The sequence below is a fragment of the Aptenodytes patagonicus genome, chromosome 19, assembly GCF_965638725.1.
Source record: "Aptenodytes patagonicus chromosome 19, bAptPat1.pri.cur, whole genome shotgun sequence".
In the NCBI taxonomy this organism is placed as follows: domain Eukaryota; kingdom Metazoa; phylum Chordata; class Aves; order Sphenisciformes; family Spheniscidae; genus Aptenodytes; species Aptenodytes patagonicus.
The window spans coordinates 2,857,611-2,872,002 of NC_134967.1; the positions used below are offsets into that span (position 1 = coordinate 2,857,611).

Sequence of the window (14,392 nt, forward strand, 5' to 3'; positions counted from 1 at the left end):
GCCATCCCCAGGAGGTCACAGCTCTGAGCCGCAGGTTTGGGAGGGAGGAGACCGGGCTACAACCCATTTGCGGAGCAGTCGTGAAGTTGGTTCGGTTCACGCCTTCCCGAGCAGCAGGGAAAGCCAGGCCGAGGTCTCCACCTTGGCACTCGAAAAGGAAACAGAAACCAGGTTTGCTCTCCGCGTGATAATCCCGCAGGCGAGCTCCAGCATGTTGGATAAACCTTCCCAGAAACAGGGTTTCTGCCATTAGCCCACATGCTCATAGATGTCACCCAGCCAAGAGGCTCCTCAAGTCCTCCAGGCGCTCGGGCACGGTCCCTTCCCGCAGCAGGAACCAGCAGTAATAAAGCTGTCTGCAACTTCTCCCGTCGGAGATTTCCACATCAGAAATCCAGACCACATCCATCCCTTTCCAGCTGGGGCCAGGGAAAATATAATTGCGCTAACACTGTAAGCACGATACCGAGTCCCAGCCCCAGCAAAGGAGGAGAGGACAGTAAGATGTAGCGCTACGGGATTTCGTTTGGACATTAACTGATCAAAAAAAAAGTGCAAGAGATGGAATCAGCCCAGAAAAAGGAGCAATAAAGATGCATAAAGCACATGCTGCCAGGGATACAGAAACTGCTCAGGTTACTCCCGCAGAGCATCCTGTGCTGCTCCGGATCCCGGCTCCCTCCCCTCCGCAGCAAGGGCTTGTTAGCACGGCACAGGGAATACGCTGCACGGGCTTATCGCCAGCTTTACCCCCGTGCTAAATGCTGTCGGAAAGGGCTGGAAATGCATTGCTGAGGAGGGACGACGAACCCACCCTCTTCCACCCAGATCATCACAAACCAAACCCCCCGCGGCCATGCAAAACGAAGGCTGTTAAAACTGCTGGAGCCCCCGAAAGTAAACCCCGCCGGCAAACCCTCTCCGCTTCCCTCTGCACTGAGGCCCGGTGAGCCAGTATGTATCTGAACCGGCTGTGTCGCGCTTCCGAGCTCGGAGCCAGCAGCGACGACAGATTTCCATATAATTTATCCGCTAATGACATTACACACGACCCAACGCGGGTCGCGCGCTGCTGCCGGGGCAGGGACGCTGATGCTGCCAGGCGCGGGGCATCCTTTAGCGAGGACCGCAGGGCTTTGCAGCGATGCATGCTGCGAGGTGGGAGGTGGTCTTGGGAGATGCTCTCTGGCTGTGGGACACGACTGACACAAACCCCTGACCTACAGGACAGCACGGCCAGGTTTCCCCGAGCTCCTTGCACTGCCTTATTCTGCAGCTCCTTAATATAGAGCCATTATTTCCCCAAATGCCTCTTATCAGCTGATACGTTTCTCCCGGCAGAACCATTCACCGGGCACAGTTATTGCCATTTTCCCTCCCCTTTTGGCTACGTTTCTCTACGGACAATTTTTCACGGAAAGGAAAAAGGATTTTTTTTTTTTCCCCACCCCTCCAGCTGCTGATCCCATTTCCACATTACCCGTCTCCGTATCCGCCGCCGCGCTAAGCCTGCTCTGCTGCCCAGCGCCTCCAGCCCAGCTCACGAGGCTGGATCCAGCACGGCGAGCTTTTCCAAATTACGCAAAAGCTTTCCAATATTGCGTGGGAGGGAAGGAGCATTGATTTTAAAAGCCTTCTTGGTACGTGCCTTTCCAAGTGCAAGCTGAGATTCCCCCTTCCTAGCCATCGCACCTGCAGAGAAGTCCTGGAAAAGCAATCCCAGCGGCTCGTATGGCGGCCAATAAAAGCCCAATAAAAACCCAACATTATATTCCTTAAATACTCACGATTCTCAAGCCAAACTCACTTTTTCTCTGTACTATCCTTCACAGAAGTGCATACGACCTCACTGCAGCTTCTTAGATGACTTATTATTATTTTTTTTGCAAATAGTCTTAAAGTAGTTCTGCTTTTCTATATTTTGCATTTATCAGCACTTCCCCCTCCCTGTCTGCGCAGAGCAAATATTCTCTCATTAAGGTTTTTCTTCTCTGATTATGGTTTTATAAACCCAGAGCATTTCCTGCTGCCAGAGGCTGCACCGGTGGCGGGGGGCAAGATTTTGAAGATAATTTGGCTGTTACTAATTTATAGGGATGCTTTTGCAAATCAGAGAGTGATAAATTAAAAAGCATGTAGACTGGGGTAGTTTTTCCTCTTCTTTTTCCAAAATCCTCCACCCAAATACGGCCTCAGCCCGATTCCCTGCGCCCCACCCCCCCCCCCTTGCACACCCCAGTGTCCCAGACGGGGGGAGATGCGGTAGGCTGGGGCTCTCCCCCAGCCCGCTGCTCAGCCTCTGAGCCTGAGAACTTTCGACAGCCTCTCTTCATAATCCGCAAACGCGAGCTGACAAGTGGAAGTTACAGGCGGTATGTTGGGGATTTGAGATGATATTTAGTGCCGCGGCGCTGCCAGGGTTTGACGCACGAGAGCTTTCCCCTGCTCAGGATCATCCCCTGGCTCCGGCTAACAAACCGTCCTGCCTGGACTTACTGCCAGCTTGGTTTCAGGGAGGAAAAGCCGCAATACTGCGTTTCACCCTGCACACCCCGGTCTCGGGGCTCGCAGCGAGCTCGCCGTTCAGCTGCCGGCGAGGGAGGGAGAGCCCGGTCCCGACCACCGTGGGACAACACCCAAATCAATGCACGAAGAAAAGAGGGGAACCTGCACGTCACCTGGAGGCCCGGCCTCTGCTTTCTGCAGCGCTCCCGATAACTCCACACGGGATAAGGGAAACTGCACTCACCAGGAAACTCGCTGCTTCCCTCCTAAAAGAGTCCGAGGGGCTGAAATCCAACCCGCACCCACCTCGCAAACGTTTCCAGCTGCATTTCAGCTGCTCTCTTGGCTCTACTCTACAGCTAGCCGTGGAGGAATTACTTTGCAATGCTGCAAACGCCTCCCACATCCCGTTTCCCAGCCTGTCGCTGCACCCTGGTCCGTCCCGGCTCCGCGCTGCTGGGGCAGGATGGTGGGGGGGGTCCCGGGAAGCACTGTCCTCCGATCAAACCCCCCCCCCGACGTGTACACGGTGAACGCACGCTGCGCAGTCCAAATAAAAAGGACGGCTTTTCTTTTCCTCATTAACTAACTTCTTGAAACTTTAGGGTCCCGGGGAGAGGTGCACGAGAAGAGGGATGCACAGCCCTTACCCTGCAGAGCCTCCTTGGCGCGCGCCAGCTCCTGCTCCTTCTGCGCCAGCTGCACCTTCAGCTCGGTGGCCGACAGCACCTCCGGCGACTTGCTGCCGTGCGTCTCCTCCAGGTCTTTCGTCAGCATTTCCTTCATTTGCCGGAGCAGGTGAACCTCCTCCTGCAGCTGGGCTACCTCCTCCCGCAGCAGCGCTGGAGGAAGAGGAGACACAATGCGAGGAAGTGACTGACGGCTCCCGGCACTGCCCCTGCTGCAAACTGGAACCCCGGGCAAACGCTGCCAGGGTGACACCACCACCACCACCCCCACCCCCACCCCCCCGGCTTGCGAAACTGCTTTGCGCAGCCCAAAACCTGCAGCGCTGCCCGCAGCGCCCCGGGACCGGAGGAGAAGGAGGGACACGATGGGGACGCACCGGGCAGGGGAGGGGGGAGCCTCCACTGGGTACTGGCTTCTAGTTTTTGCATTAAAAAATTAAAAATAAATATTAACACGTAATAGTAATAGTAATAATAATAAAGCAAGAACGACTCCCCATCCAAACCACTCGCTGACGGGGCACTCATCTGGCCGGTGTCCAACAGAGGCTGCCGAGCTCCGCTATGCCCCCACATGATACGCTTCAGCTCTGCCTCCAGCCATCCACACGTTCAGGGCACACTCAACAAAACCACCCTGAGACCGCAAAGGGGCAGACGGCGCTTTTACCTGCAGACCCCGATCTTGAATTTTTCAGATTTACGCCTAGCGACCGCTGCGCCCCTCAAAGCAGCTGCGTCGCAGGAGCGTGCCGGCACACCCCAGCCCGGGTGCCCTGCAGCCCCTCTGCGGCGGGCACCGGGGGAAGCTCCAGCGACCTCGTTTCCCACCGCCGCACTCGCCGCTTAGCCTAATAAACTGCTTTTCATGCTACTTCCACACTGCACCCGTCGCCCTCGTCCCCCCTCGCAATCCTCTTCCTGCAAAACGCTTTTTGGACGTGCACTGCCACTGCAATCCTCTACACGAGTCAGACATCGTCATCCAAAATGATTCGTGCAAGCATGCAAACAGTTTGATTTTGCTTTCCCCTCCCTTTGAGAACACGCGGAGAAAAACCCGTCGCTCATCCAAAGGGGCTTATTGATTTCTCGGGTTTGCACCATGCCCCCGGACATGGGGAGAAAAAAAATAAATCCCTCGGCACGCACGTTACACTTACCGGAAAAAATAAAATAGAAATAAAAAAATAAAAATACCCCCCCCCCCCCTCTCCAAGCTACTGCGGTTGGGTCCTTTCCCCACCTCCACCGTGTATCAGCCAGCCTGGGGGACACCAGCTGGGCATGAAATATAGGGTTTTTTTCCCCCCTTATTTTTGCTAAGGTCCTTCCGCACGTGCAGCGGGCCGTTTCCTTTCCGCCACCGTTTGCGAAGCGAGGCGGGGAGGTGACGCCGGCGGCAGGACGGGGAGAGGCGGCTCCCTCCGGCCTGGCCAGCAGCTGCACCAGGAAGGCATAAAATCTGGTTTGCATTCTTGAAATGCTTCCCGTATGAAAACTGGCAAGGCCCCATTCTGTAAATTATTTAGCAATAAAGTCACTAACGAGGAACAGTCGAGCTCCGGGCTGGGGATTTCGGTGCAGTCCAAAGTGCTTTCTTGAAATCCCTGCAAAAAGCAAGAACCGAGAGGCGGCCAAGGCCAAAGGCATCTTCCCCTTCCCCGGGGGCTGCAGAAATGCAGCTCTTCCCCTCCAGCCTTTGGGAAACCGGGGAGGGGGACGCAAGGGACTCGTACACGGTGTAATATTTACTGTGCAAAACCCACCCAGCGCCTTCCCCGGACACAGAAAGCCCCACACGACCCCACAAAACACCTGTGGCTTTTTTTCCCCACCGATAATTCATTTGTACCTTTTATTGGAAGATGCTTTGCTCAGGAGATACAGCGGGTTATTCCCCGGCAAATGATTAACCAGCAGAGGAGGATCCAGGCAGGGCAGCTTGCACAAGGGCCACCGACCCCCCGGGATTTCTGCAGATTGCAGCATTTTGGTGGGAACCCAAGAACCTCCCCCCACCGGCAGAGACCCCTCCAGGATCGGGAGAGGGGAAACAAGCCCAAGGAAGGGCAGCCCCGGGGGGAATTCTGCAGCAGAACATCCTAGAGGAGTCCTCCGGCATGGCCCAAAAGCAGATTTGCAGCTGTTTCTTACAAAGCTCCTTTCTACAAAGCGCTGCACAACGCAGCTTCCCCGAAACCGCCCCATTCCCCTCCGGTCTCCGTTCGAAAACGGCGAAAAAACTCAAAAGCATTCCTCCTCCGAAGCGTGCAGCAAGGCGATTTCATCTCCAACTTAGTACTCGGCTCCTGACGCAGGCAGAAACTACTGAAAGATTAAAATCCAAGATCTATAAGAAGCTATAGGTGCAATCTGGAAAGGAGCATGCGGCACTGCGCTCCCCACGCCACCGGCTGCCAGACGCACGGCTTCGGCTGCAAGCCAAAGCCTACGGAGAAACTTGAATTATTGAACTCGGGATCAGCCAGGTATCCGAGGTTCTTGCTTTTATATATCTATCTATCTATCTTGCTTTTTTTTATATATATATATATAAAAAAAATTTAAGATATATATACACACAAAAAATGGATTGCGCTTTGCAATGTATGTTTATTTTAGCAATATCTATTTTGTAATATATATATTACAAAGCGCAATCCATTTTTTGTACAGACATATATATAAAAATTGCAAAGCACAATCCACGCAGCCAAGGTTTGAGGGGAAAAACCCTACACCTCTTGCTAGGCTCAAACAGCAAAAGACACGCCGTCGGCTCTTAATACATCACGAAGTGCTGTGGTCCTTGCTCTCTTCCCAGCTCCCTCCTGGGGTTCCCGCCGCCCTCTTCGCTCTCGAAACCAGGAATGGGCTTCGAGGCAAGTCAAACCCTCCGCGCTCTTCCCAGCAAGTTTTTACAGGGTTTTCTGGGAAAGAAGCTGGCGTTTCAGGGACGCGATGGGGATGACAGCATCTCCTGCTCTCCGCAGTTTCCTTAGGAAACCACTTAACGGGCAATTTCTTGCGTTATATCAAGCTTTTCATTAGCACCTGCTGCCAGGAGGACTGGGGCTGGATGGAAGCAGCCATCCCATACGCTGCCTTACACCTGTAATCACCCTCATTCCCACACAGGATTTCCACCCCGCTCTGCCGTTTCCCTGGGCTCCCCGTCCCCAGCCCCTCAGCACTCATCCACCAAAGTCACACCAACACAATTATCCCCCCCCTAAAAGCGGTTCGCCTCCCCCACTTCCAGCACCGAGCATCTGCTCGCAATCCCTCTCCTGCAAGTTCCCATCCCGTCTTAACCGGCAGCTCCAGCTCGAGAGGGTCCTACGGAGGAAGCCCATTTTATTTGCATAAATTGCATTAAGAGAACGACTCGGCTTGAGAGGGAAATTTTAACTTCATTTTAAAACGGGGGCAGAGGGAGGAAATCCCCGCTGCTATGCCAAGTTTAAACAAACGATCCGAAAAGCACCATTTGCAGGCAGCTCTTTGCGATCGTTACAGGAAAGTTCCAACAACCAGGAAAACAGGGCCAATTCTTCAGAAACCTCATTTCAGCCTCTTATTTCTTCCACATACAGACGGCTCGGCGGGGATTTCCATATGCCTTCCTGCGAGCTGGCTGGGTCTGTGCCTCTGTCTGAAGCTGTGAAGGAGCTGTACGCGGCTTGAAGTGAGCATCAGCCCTCTCGAACGGGGACCGGGGCTCAGTGCCCCGCACGAGGGGGTCCATGCGCGTCCGCAACACGACGCAAAAATACAATCCGGAGAATAGAATGATTTTTAAAACTTTTTTGCAGTTCAACCTTGCAAGCATTGCTATATTGGGGTGCAAAGTTAAATTTGCTAGCAGGAATCGCCTCCTGAATGCAACAACCCTGATGCAAAAAGCTTCCACAGCACATTTTCCCCAGCATTTTTGTCCCTTTTTATTTTTTCCTCCTCTTTTTAACCTTCTTTTGGGGGGGGGGGTTGTCTGTGTACTGTAATTCCTGACCACCCGGGGGGGAAGGAGGCATCGCCCTGTGCGGACAAGCCCTGTCGCACGCTGGCTCGTTCCAGCCCCTTCCAAATCTCCTGCAAGCGGGCAGCGATGAAATTAATGCAATTTAAACCCTTCTCAGACTGACGAAAACTACCATTCACGCCAAAATAATTGGCTGTTAATTATATTCCAGTTGATAGCATTAAACTTCCATGACACTGTCAGATTCTGCATCCTTTATACTTTAAGCACTGATTAGTGTTAACAGACTATGTAAATAAGATTTTTTGGGGGTTTTTTAATTGCAGTGAACAACTCCAGACGGCATTTGGGGCTGAAGTTTCCACTCTGGCTCCTGCAAATCCCATGTTGGACTCCTCTCGGCAGCAGATCCACCGGCCACGCAGCGGCAAAGCCTTTTACTGGCCTTGGAGCAGGCATCACTTTAAAAACATCCATTTAAAAGGCTTTTTTTTCCCACGTAACTCAGCTGACACGATTACTGTACACACGTTTCTGTCTTTGGAGGCTACATATTAAAAATGAATGCGGTATAAATGACAAGGTTTCTGTTGGTGAAATTAGTATCTTAGGGGAAAGCTGCATTTTGTGCCGCTTTTGCAAGTTTACCGGCAAGATGGTTTTTGCTTTGCTGGGCACAAGTCAAGGGTTTTTTTTTTTTTTATCCAGGACATCAGTGGGAAAACAGCCAGACGACGCAAGCGTGCCCTGGGTTGCGGCAGCGGCATATCGACAATGGTGGCCAACAGCGGGCAGAGAGAAAAAGCCTCGCTTGTGGACCGAGAGCTTAAAATCAGCAGTGGGTCACCCCGAAGGGCGATTTCACAGGCCCTGCACAGAGATGGGGATAAAATGGGGCAAAACGGGAAAATGCAAAATCTCTTGTGCTAACGGCATCACCGAACAGAGCCTCACCCGTCGAGGGCATGGTGCAACCCTTTGTCCCTTCTCCCTCCTGCAGAGCTTTGGCCCAGAATATATATATATATATATAAACCCCCCCCCCCAAATATACATGTACATACACCTCCATCCTGGGATGGGAAACAGAAGGGTCATAGGATAAAGAACATTATTAGAAGAAAACAATGATTCAAGCCCTAGGGATGAGTCGAGCTAGTATTTTAAAGAGCATCTCACCACCTCGGCTCATTAAGTAGCTCCCCAGCTTGGGACCCGAGTCTCCTGCAGAAAGGTTCAACCAAACACCGCTCCCGAGTAGCCTGCACGACGTATGGTTTTCCTCTCTCTCAGTACACACTCTGCAAGGAGTCATTTGGAGGAAAAGCACAACTTGCCAGGCACAGGGCTGGGTGACAGCTGGGGGCAGAGCAGGGAGACCAACCACTGCCACCCCCACGCGTGCAAACAGCCAGCCTCTCTGTGAAGCACGGGTTGCGCTCAAGAAAGCATTTGGTTAGCCCAAAATACACCTGGATTTGCAAAAAGACCCGGTTACTGCCGCTGCTTGAGACCTGCCGGTGCAAAGCTAACACGTCCAACCTCTCCCTGTGACACCTGGACACCACGATGGACTCGCAAGCGGCTCAAAACCAAAGCCCAAGCAGCCCATCGTCTCCTCGTGAGGATAAACACGAGGGCCCGCAATTTGTCCATTCGCGCCCTTCAGCCGAGTCCCGCTGCCGCGCATCCCAGCTACACCCTCGGGTACGGCATCTCCCGCAGCACCACGGCGCTCCGTGACCTCAGAGGAGCCGTCGGCCACCACCGCTCCCTCCTGGGTGGGCACTGGGGCGCTCAGCCACACCCTGCAGAGCCTCTCGGGCTAATAAAGTGAATTTTGGCTCCATACATCCAACTTTTAAAGAAGGAAGCTTTAGATTCCGTCCCCTTGCTACTGCCGTGATGCTGCAAGCGAGCGAGCTGTCACGCCTGGACACAGGTACAGACACTCCTTAGCAAGTTTGGGTTAAAGTTTTCACCCAACCAGCATAAATCCCTGCAAACACCATTTCTGAGCATTTCCCGAGTTAGATGCCAGCTCGGCCTCGGCGCTTCCATATGGTCACAGCCCCAGGATGGGAACCCCAGCTGCACGCCCCGACCGCACCATCAACCAAGTGCTTGCACCCTTCTCGCTCGCAGCCATTCAGGCAGGACACGCAGAGACTGCCTGCCTGCAAAGTTACCCCCTGCATCCCGGCACCCCCCAGCACCCCAAAAAAAAGATTATTCCCAGCAAGCCAAAGCCCGCTCGCTCGGCTGCCCCGTCCGCACGCTGGCGAGTGTCTCACAGCGGATGTAAAGAAGTAAAACCTGATATAAACCTCTCGTGCACACGAGCTGGGGGGGGCAGAGGGGTTCAGAAGGCAGGCTGAAGGTTGCAAAGGCTTTCAAAGCACACACGGTTTAAAAGCAGCTGGCTGGTGGGCTGCGACCTCCGCAGCGACCCTCGGAACCGGCCACCGAGCCCTCTGTGAGCTCCCGGCACGCTCCAACTTCTCCATGAGACAAAATGGACTACGGGGAGGCGGGGAGCCGCCCGCCCGCCCTCCCCGCCGCCGTGGGGGAGCTGAAGCCCCTCGCCCCTGCCCCGAACTTTGCCCTCGGCACGGGGGGACAGCACGGCAACCCGCAGCCACCCTCCTGCGCGGCCCCGGTGAGCTTCGAGGCATGCTCGCCAGCCGCCCGGCGTTGTTTTGTTTCTCTCAGGAGGAAGCGAGCTACAACGGCACAAAGCAAGCAGGGGAAAGAAATGCACGCCGGACTGCATCCCCCCCCCGCGCCACCGTGCAAGACAGCAGGACCCCCGGGAGCCCCCCCCTTACCTGCGTGGGCTAAGCAGGGGCACAGCACCCTGCCCCGAGCATCGTCCCCGGCTGCCCCTCGCCGTCCCCAGGGACCCGAACAATAGGCCGGGCGCGGAGCAAAGCCGTGCTCGCAGCGGCACGTCCCCGGCTTGCTTTCCTCCTGCTCCGACTTCATGGCGCGGGACGGCGGGGTTGGGGGTCCCCGGGGTTGGGGGTCCCCGGGCGGGCAGGCTCCTCCCCGGCACGGAAGTACGGCGGGCGCTACCTGTGCTGGGAATTTGACCCCTCGCAGGTCGCCGAGTTTCCCCGGCCTGATGTCACGCCAGCAGAGGAGTGGCTTTGCCCGCCGCCGAGCCAAGGTGCGCGGGACGGGGGCCTGGAGCAGGCGAGCGCTCTCCCCGCCGCCCCGAAGCAAAGGGCTGCGCAGGAACCCGGAGCCCGGCCGGCGGCGGAAATGATTCCCGTCTCGCCGGCCATCGCTCCTGCTGCCGCCCACCGAGCAGGCGGCAGCGGATAACGCCCGCGACGTCCCAGCTGCACCGGCTTGGCCACCGCTCTGTTTGCAATACTTGGCCATCACCGGCAGCACAGTGGGGAAACTGAGGCACAAGGAAGGTAACACACCGCAAAGCAGCCCCGTCTCCGGCACAGAGCTACAGCTCACACTAGCTCTTCCTTGCAAGGGAAACAGATACAGTGGTTTTTTTTTTGCAATGCAATTATTATTTATTTTGTCCAGGCAGGTTGCAATTGGACGACACCCACGGCTGCGGGAGCACCATCGCAGACCGGCCTCCCTCTGCAAACCTGGCCCTGCCGTGAGGAAGGGCAGAGAGGGGGAGCTGGAGGATGGGATGAGCGGGGACACGGCAAAACCCAGCGAGAAAGTAGGTGACACTTGCTTTTCTATAATAAAAGCTGCATCAACGTACACCAGAAAAACCAAACTCTCTGAAACCCAGCTTTTTTGGGTTGCTCGGGTTGTTTGGGTGTTGCTTTTTGCTCCCTATATAGTACACGCTGCACCGTTACCTGCCTTCATCCAGCCGCCTGGGCCACGTGTTTCCAAGCCCTCCACAGCAGACCCACTTTTTAAATTTATTCACCCCACCGAAGACACGAAGAACCGGGCAGAGGCACTTCGGGCTTCTGAATTTGTGCCAGTCTCTTTGCCGCTACCTGGGCTAGTGAGGATGAACGCTGCCCAGCCACGCGCTGCTCAGGGCTGGGCGGCCACTGCCCCAGAGCGGGGACATTTTACAAGCAGCTCCCAGCACACTGCCCGCACGCACCTCTCGCTCTGCCCGGGAGGGCAAGACTTGCACCAAGTTCAGAAAACACAGTCTGAGATGGAAAAAAAGAAAAAATAATCACCATATTCTGCTTTCCAACAGCGCCCGGGCACGCGAAGCCTCCGCCAGCCACTGCAAAGCCGGCTCCCCCGCCCCACAGTAGCAGCATCTTAGGCATGGGGAAACCGAGGCACACCCTGCGTGCACCAGCTTTTACATTTTTGGGAAGCGGGTGACAGAGTGTAACCGTGGGAGGAGCGAGCCAGCCCTGGCTAGGAAGAGATGCAGCCACGGCCGTCGCATACACCAAATGAGCTTGGGTCAATAAACCAGGTCCTTACCAGCCCCATGCCCCGCTGCTGGGCATTGCCCCCCTCCCTACCACTTCCTCGCCAGCGGCTTGGGAACGAGAAGGGAGTTGGTTTTGTTTTGCAACAAGCCGTGGTTCTTAGTGCAACAAGCACCGGTGCACGCAACGGGCCAGCACTGACACCGCTCACATTGCTGGCAGCCCGGTGCATGCCACGGCACCGCCTGCAGCATCGCTGCTAGGGTGTGCAATGCACCCATTGCCCCAACCCCTGCCACCACCAGCCTCAGCTCCTCGAAGCCCACGAAACCTCCGCTCTTGGCTGCTGCGTCACCTCCCATCGCTCCCTGTTTGCACAACTCCCCTCCTCAAGGATCAAGTCGGAGCGCGCCTGCCCGTGCCGACTCAGCCCCTGATGCGGCGAGGATGCCGTGGCAGCCAGAGCAACCCCACGCGAGCAAGGAAACACCACTGGGTTTGGGAGAACCTGCCGATTTAAATCTGCTTTACAAACAAGCACGGTGCAAAGCTAACTGCGCACCTCTTGGTGCGATCTGCCACGGCGCGGGAAGGTGCAGAGCGGTGATGCCCCTGAACCAAAGCACAGGGAGGAGGTTTTCCATGTCACGGGCATTGCACAAGCCCCAAGCTCCCCAAAAGCAGCTTCCTCGGAGCCTCCTCTGACCCGTCATGCTCCTGCCTGGCTGGGCTCGCGTCCTTGCTCCTGCTGACTAATGGTAGACCAAACAGCATTACTCACACCTGCAGCACCAGCAGCAGCCGTCCTCATCCCCAATGCAGGCATGCGGCGGGAGGTACCGAGACGGTGCAGTACCACTGCTCTTTAATCCAGCCATGCCGCCTGCAGGGATTCCCCTGCCCCTTCCTCCTTGATTAAAAACCCCTTTGGAAGGTGCACAGAAAAAGGGTGTTGGTTAATTAAAAGGTGGCGCACGCCTTGGCCGGGTTTGAGCGGTGCAGCCGGGCTCCGAGCGCTGAGCGTGCCCTGGTGTCGGGCAGCAGTCGTGCTTTTGGCTGCAGTTATATTGGGGATGGGGTCTGGGTTTCATCTCCTTTGGAGCAACCCATTACCGTGTTGGCTGCTGCCGGGAAGGAGTTGACACGACAGGGAGCTTTGCTCGCACAGCATCCCCTCTGGAGACAACACATGGAGAAGACATCAGCCCTAACGAGAGCCGGCCTTCCTGAGGTCACAGCACACCTAATTGGGAGGCTGGGAGGGAAGAGGTCAGTAATGGAGCCGGTATCTGAGACTGGGATCTCCACGTGACCCCCGACACCCATATTTCTGCATGAGGCGGTTTTGCTAATTAGCAAATAAGTGGCTTCTGCAAAAGGTTTATCCTTGTCCGTGCATGTGGGCGCGGGGCGCTGCTGCTTGCTGCGCAGGCAGGATGCCTTGGCCGGGGCTGCGTAAGGGTGGGAGCGGGGCGGGGAGGGGACGCCGGCCCCGCAGCGGGAGGAAGCCGAGGCCAGGGGGGTATTTTTGTCCATTGAGTCACTTCCCGCGGATCCCGGCTGCAGCCCGCGCGGGGAAGGGGACAGGCGCTGGGCGTCAGGGCAGACGGGTCTTGGCCCTTCATCCCAAATCCCGGCGGGGACCTGCCAGCCTCCTTCAGCCCTCCCTAGCCCGGACCCTTCTGCAGGGAGGGGGCAGGAGGGACTGTTGCCACCCAAGCCTGGCTCAGGAGGTCTCTGCGGACGAGGCAAGAGGGGGCTGATCCAAACTGGACAGCCTCCACCGAAGGACAAACCGGCATCTCCGGTTTCCCGGGCTTGGAGGTCCCACCAGGGTTATGGCTCTGGAGCAAGCCGGCTATGGGTGGTCACCACCAAAATCTCCGAACTCCTTCAAGGTCGGGCTGAAAATCCCAACCATCACCTACAAGGGCAGGGGCCACCAGACACTTGCAAGAGAGAGTCAAGTTGGGGTCAAGAAGCACTTCAACTTCAGCATCGCCACTCAAAAAGTTACCATTCTCACCGAAACACTTCGTGGCAGTTGGTGGTTGCTTAAATACAGCTTGACCATACGGATGTCAATGTATATTATTGCCCTGAAGGCACAGGCACCTGCAGTGATTGCTGAATAACCTAAGCCCCGTGAGAAGTATCTCTGCAGAAGGTCAGCGATGCTTTTATGTACCTCTGGACAGGAGCTGGTCCTTGCAGAGCTACATTTGACCTGGAGAACAGAGCTGTCCATAAAAACCACATACCCATCGACTGGAATAGAAAAATCAGGAGACCTCGTACAAGGTCTCCTGCATCAAAATGCCATCTACTTCCAGGAAAACTCGCTAAAATATTTCCCCCGCGCCCGTGGAAACCCCCTGCCCCATCCCCGTCTCTCACAGAAAAAAAAAAAAAAATGAAGTGAGGAGATGTTTCGAAACAGACCTGATTTCTTTCCCCCCCCGGGTTTTCTTTCAAGGAAAACTTTTCTCAAAAATGACACGTTTTTGTCAAACATTTCACTTGTGACAAATCGGCATTGTCACCAAGGAGAGCGCTCGGCTGGGAATTTCGGAGGCGCTTCGGGAAGCCTCCGTCTGCTTTTACCGAGTTAAAAATTGACGGCGGCGAGGTTGCAAAACGCAACGTGTGAGGCGAAGGATTAACTAATACAGATCTGGCTCCAAAATCAGAGGTGGAAAGAGTAATTTTCATTCAGGAACTTGGCACTGCTTGGCACCTCCTCCTCCAGCACTGCTGGAGTATTTTAAGCTCCCGAAAATCACACGTGCGTCGCCGAGAGTTTTTGCATTAAATCAAAGCCT

General features: G+C 55.4%; 1 protein-coding gene across 4 annotated transcripts in view; it reads right to left on the minus strand.

Annotated features, from left to right (window-relative positions):
* KAZN (kazrin, periplakin interacting protein) overlaps positions 1–14,392 on the minus strand; it is a 246,363-nt gene that overhangs the window by 8,859 nt on the left and 223,112 nt on the right. For 3 of the 4 annotated variants that reach the window (XM_076355910.1, XM_076355909.1, XM_076355912.1), the window contains one exon: positions 3,156–3,347. In XM_076355910.1, coding sequence (XP_076212025.1) covers positions 3,156–3,347 — 192 coding nt within the window. Of the gene's footprint in view, positions 1–3,155; positions 3,348–10,007; positions 10,258–14,392 lie in introns of those variants that run through there. The other variant, XM_076355911.1, reaches the window with a different exon arrangement.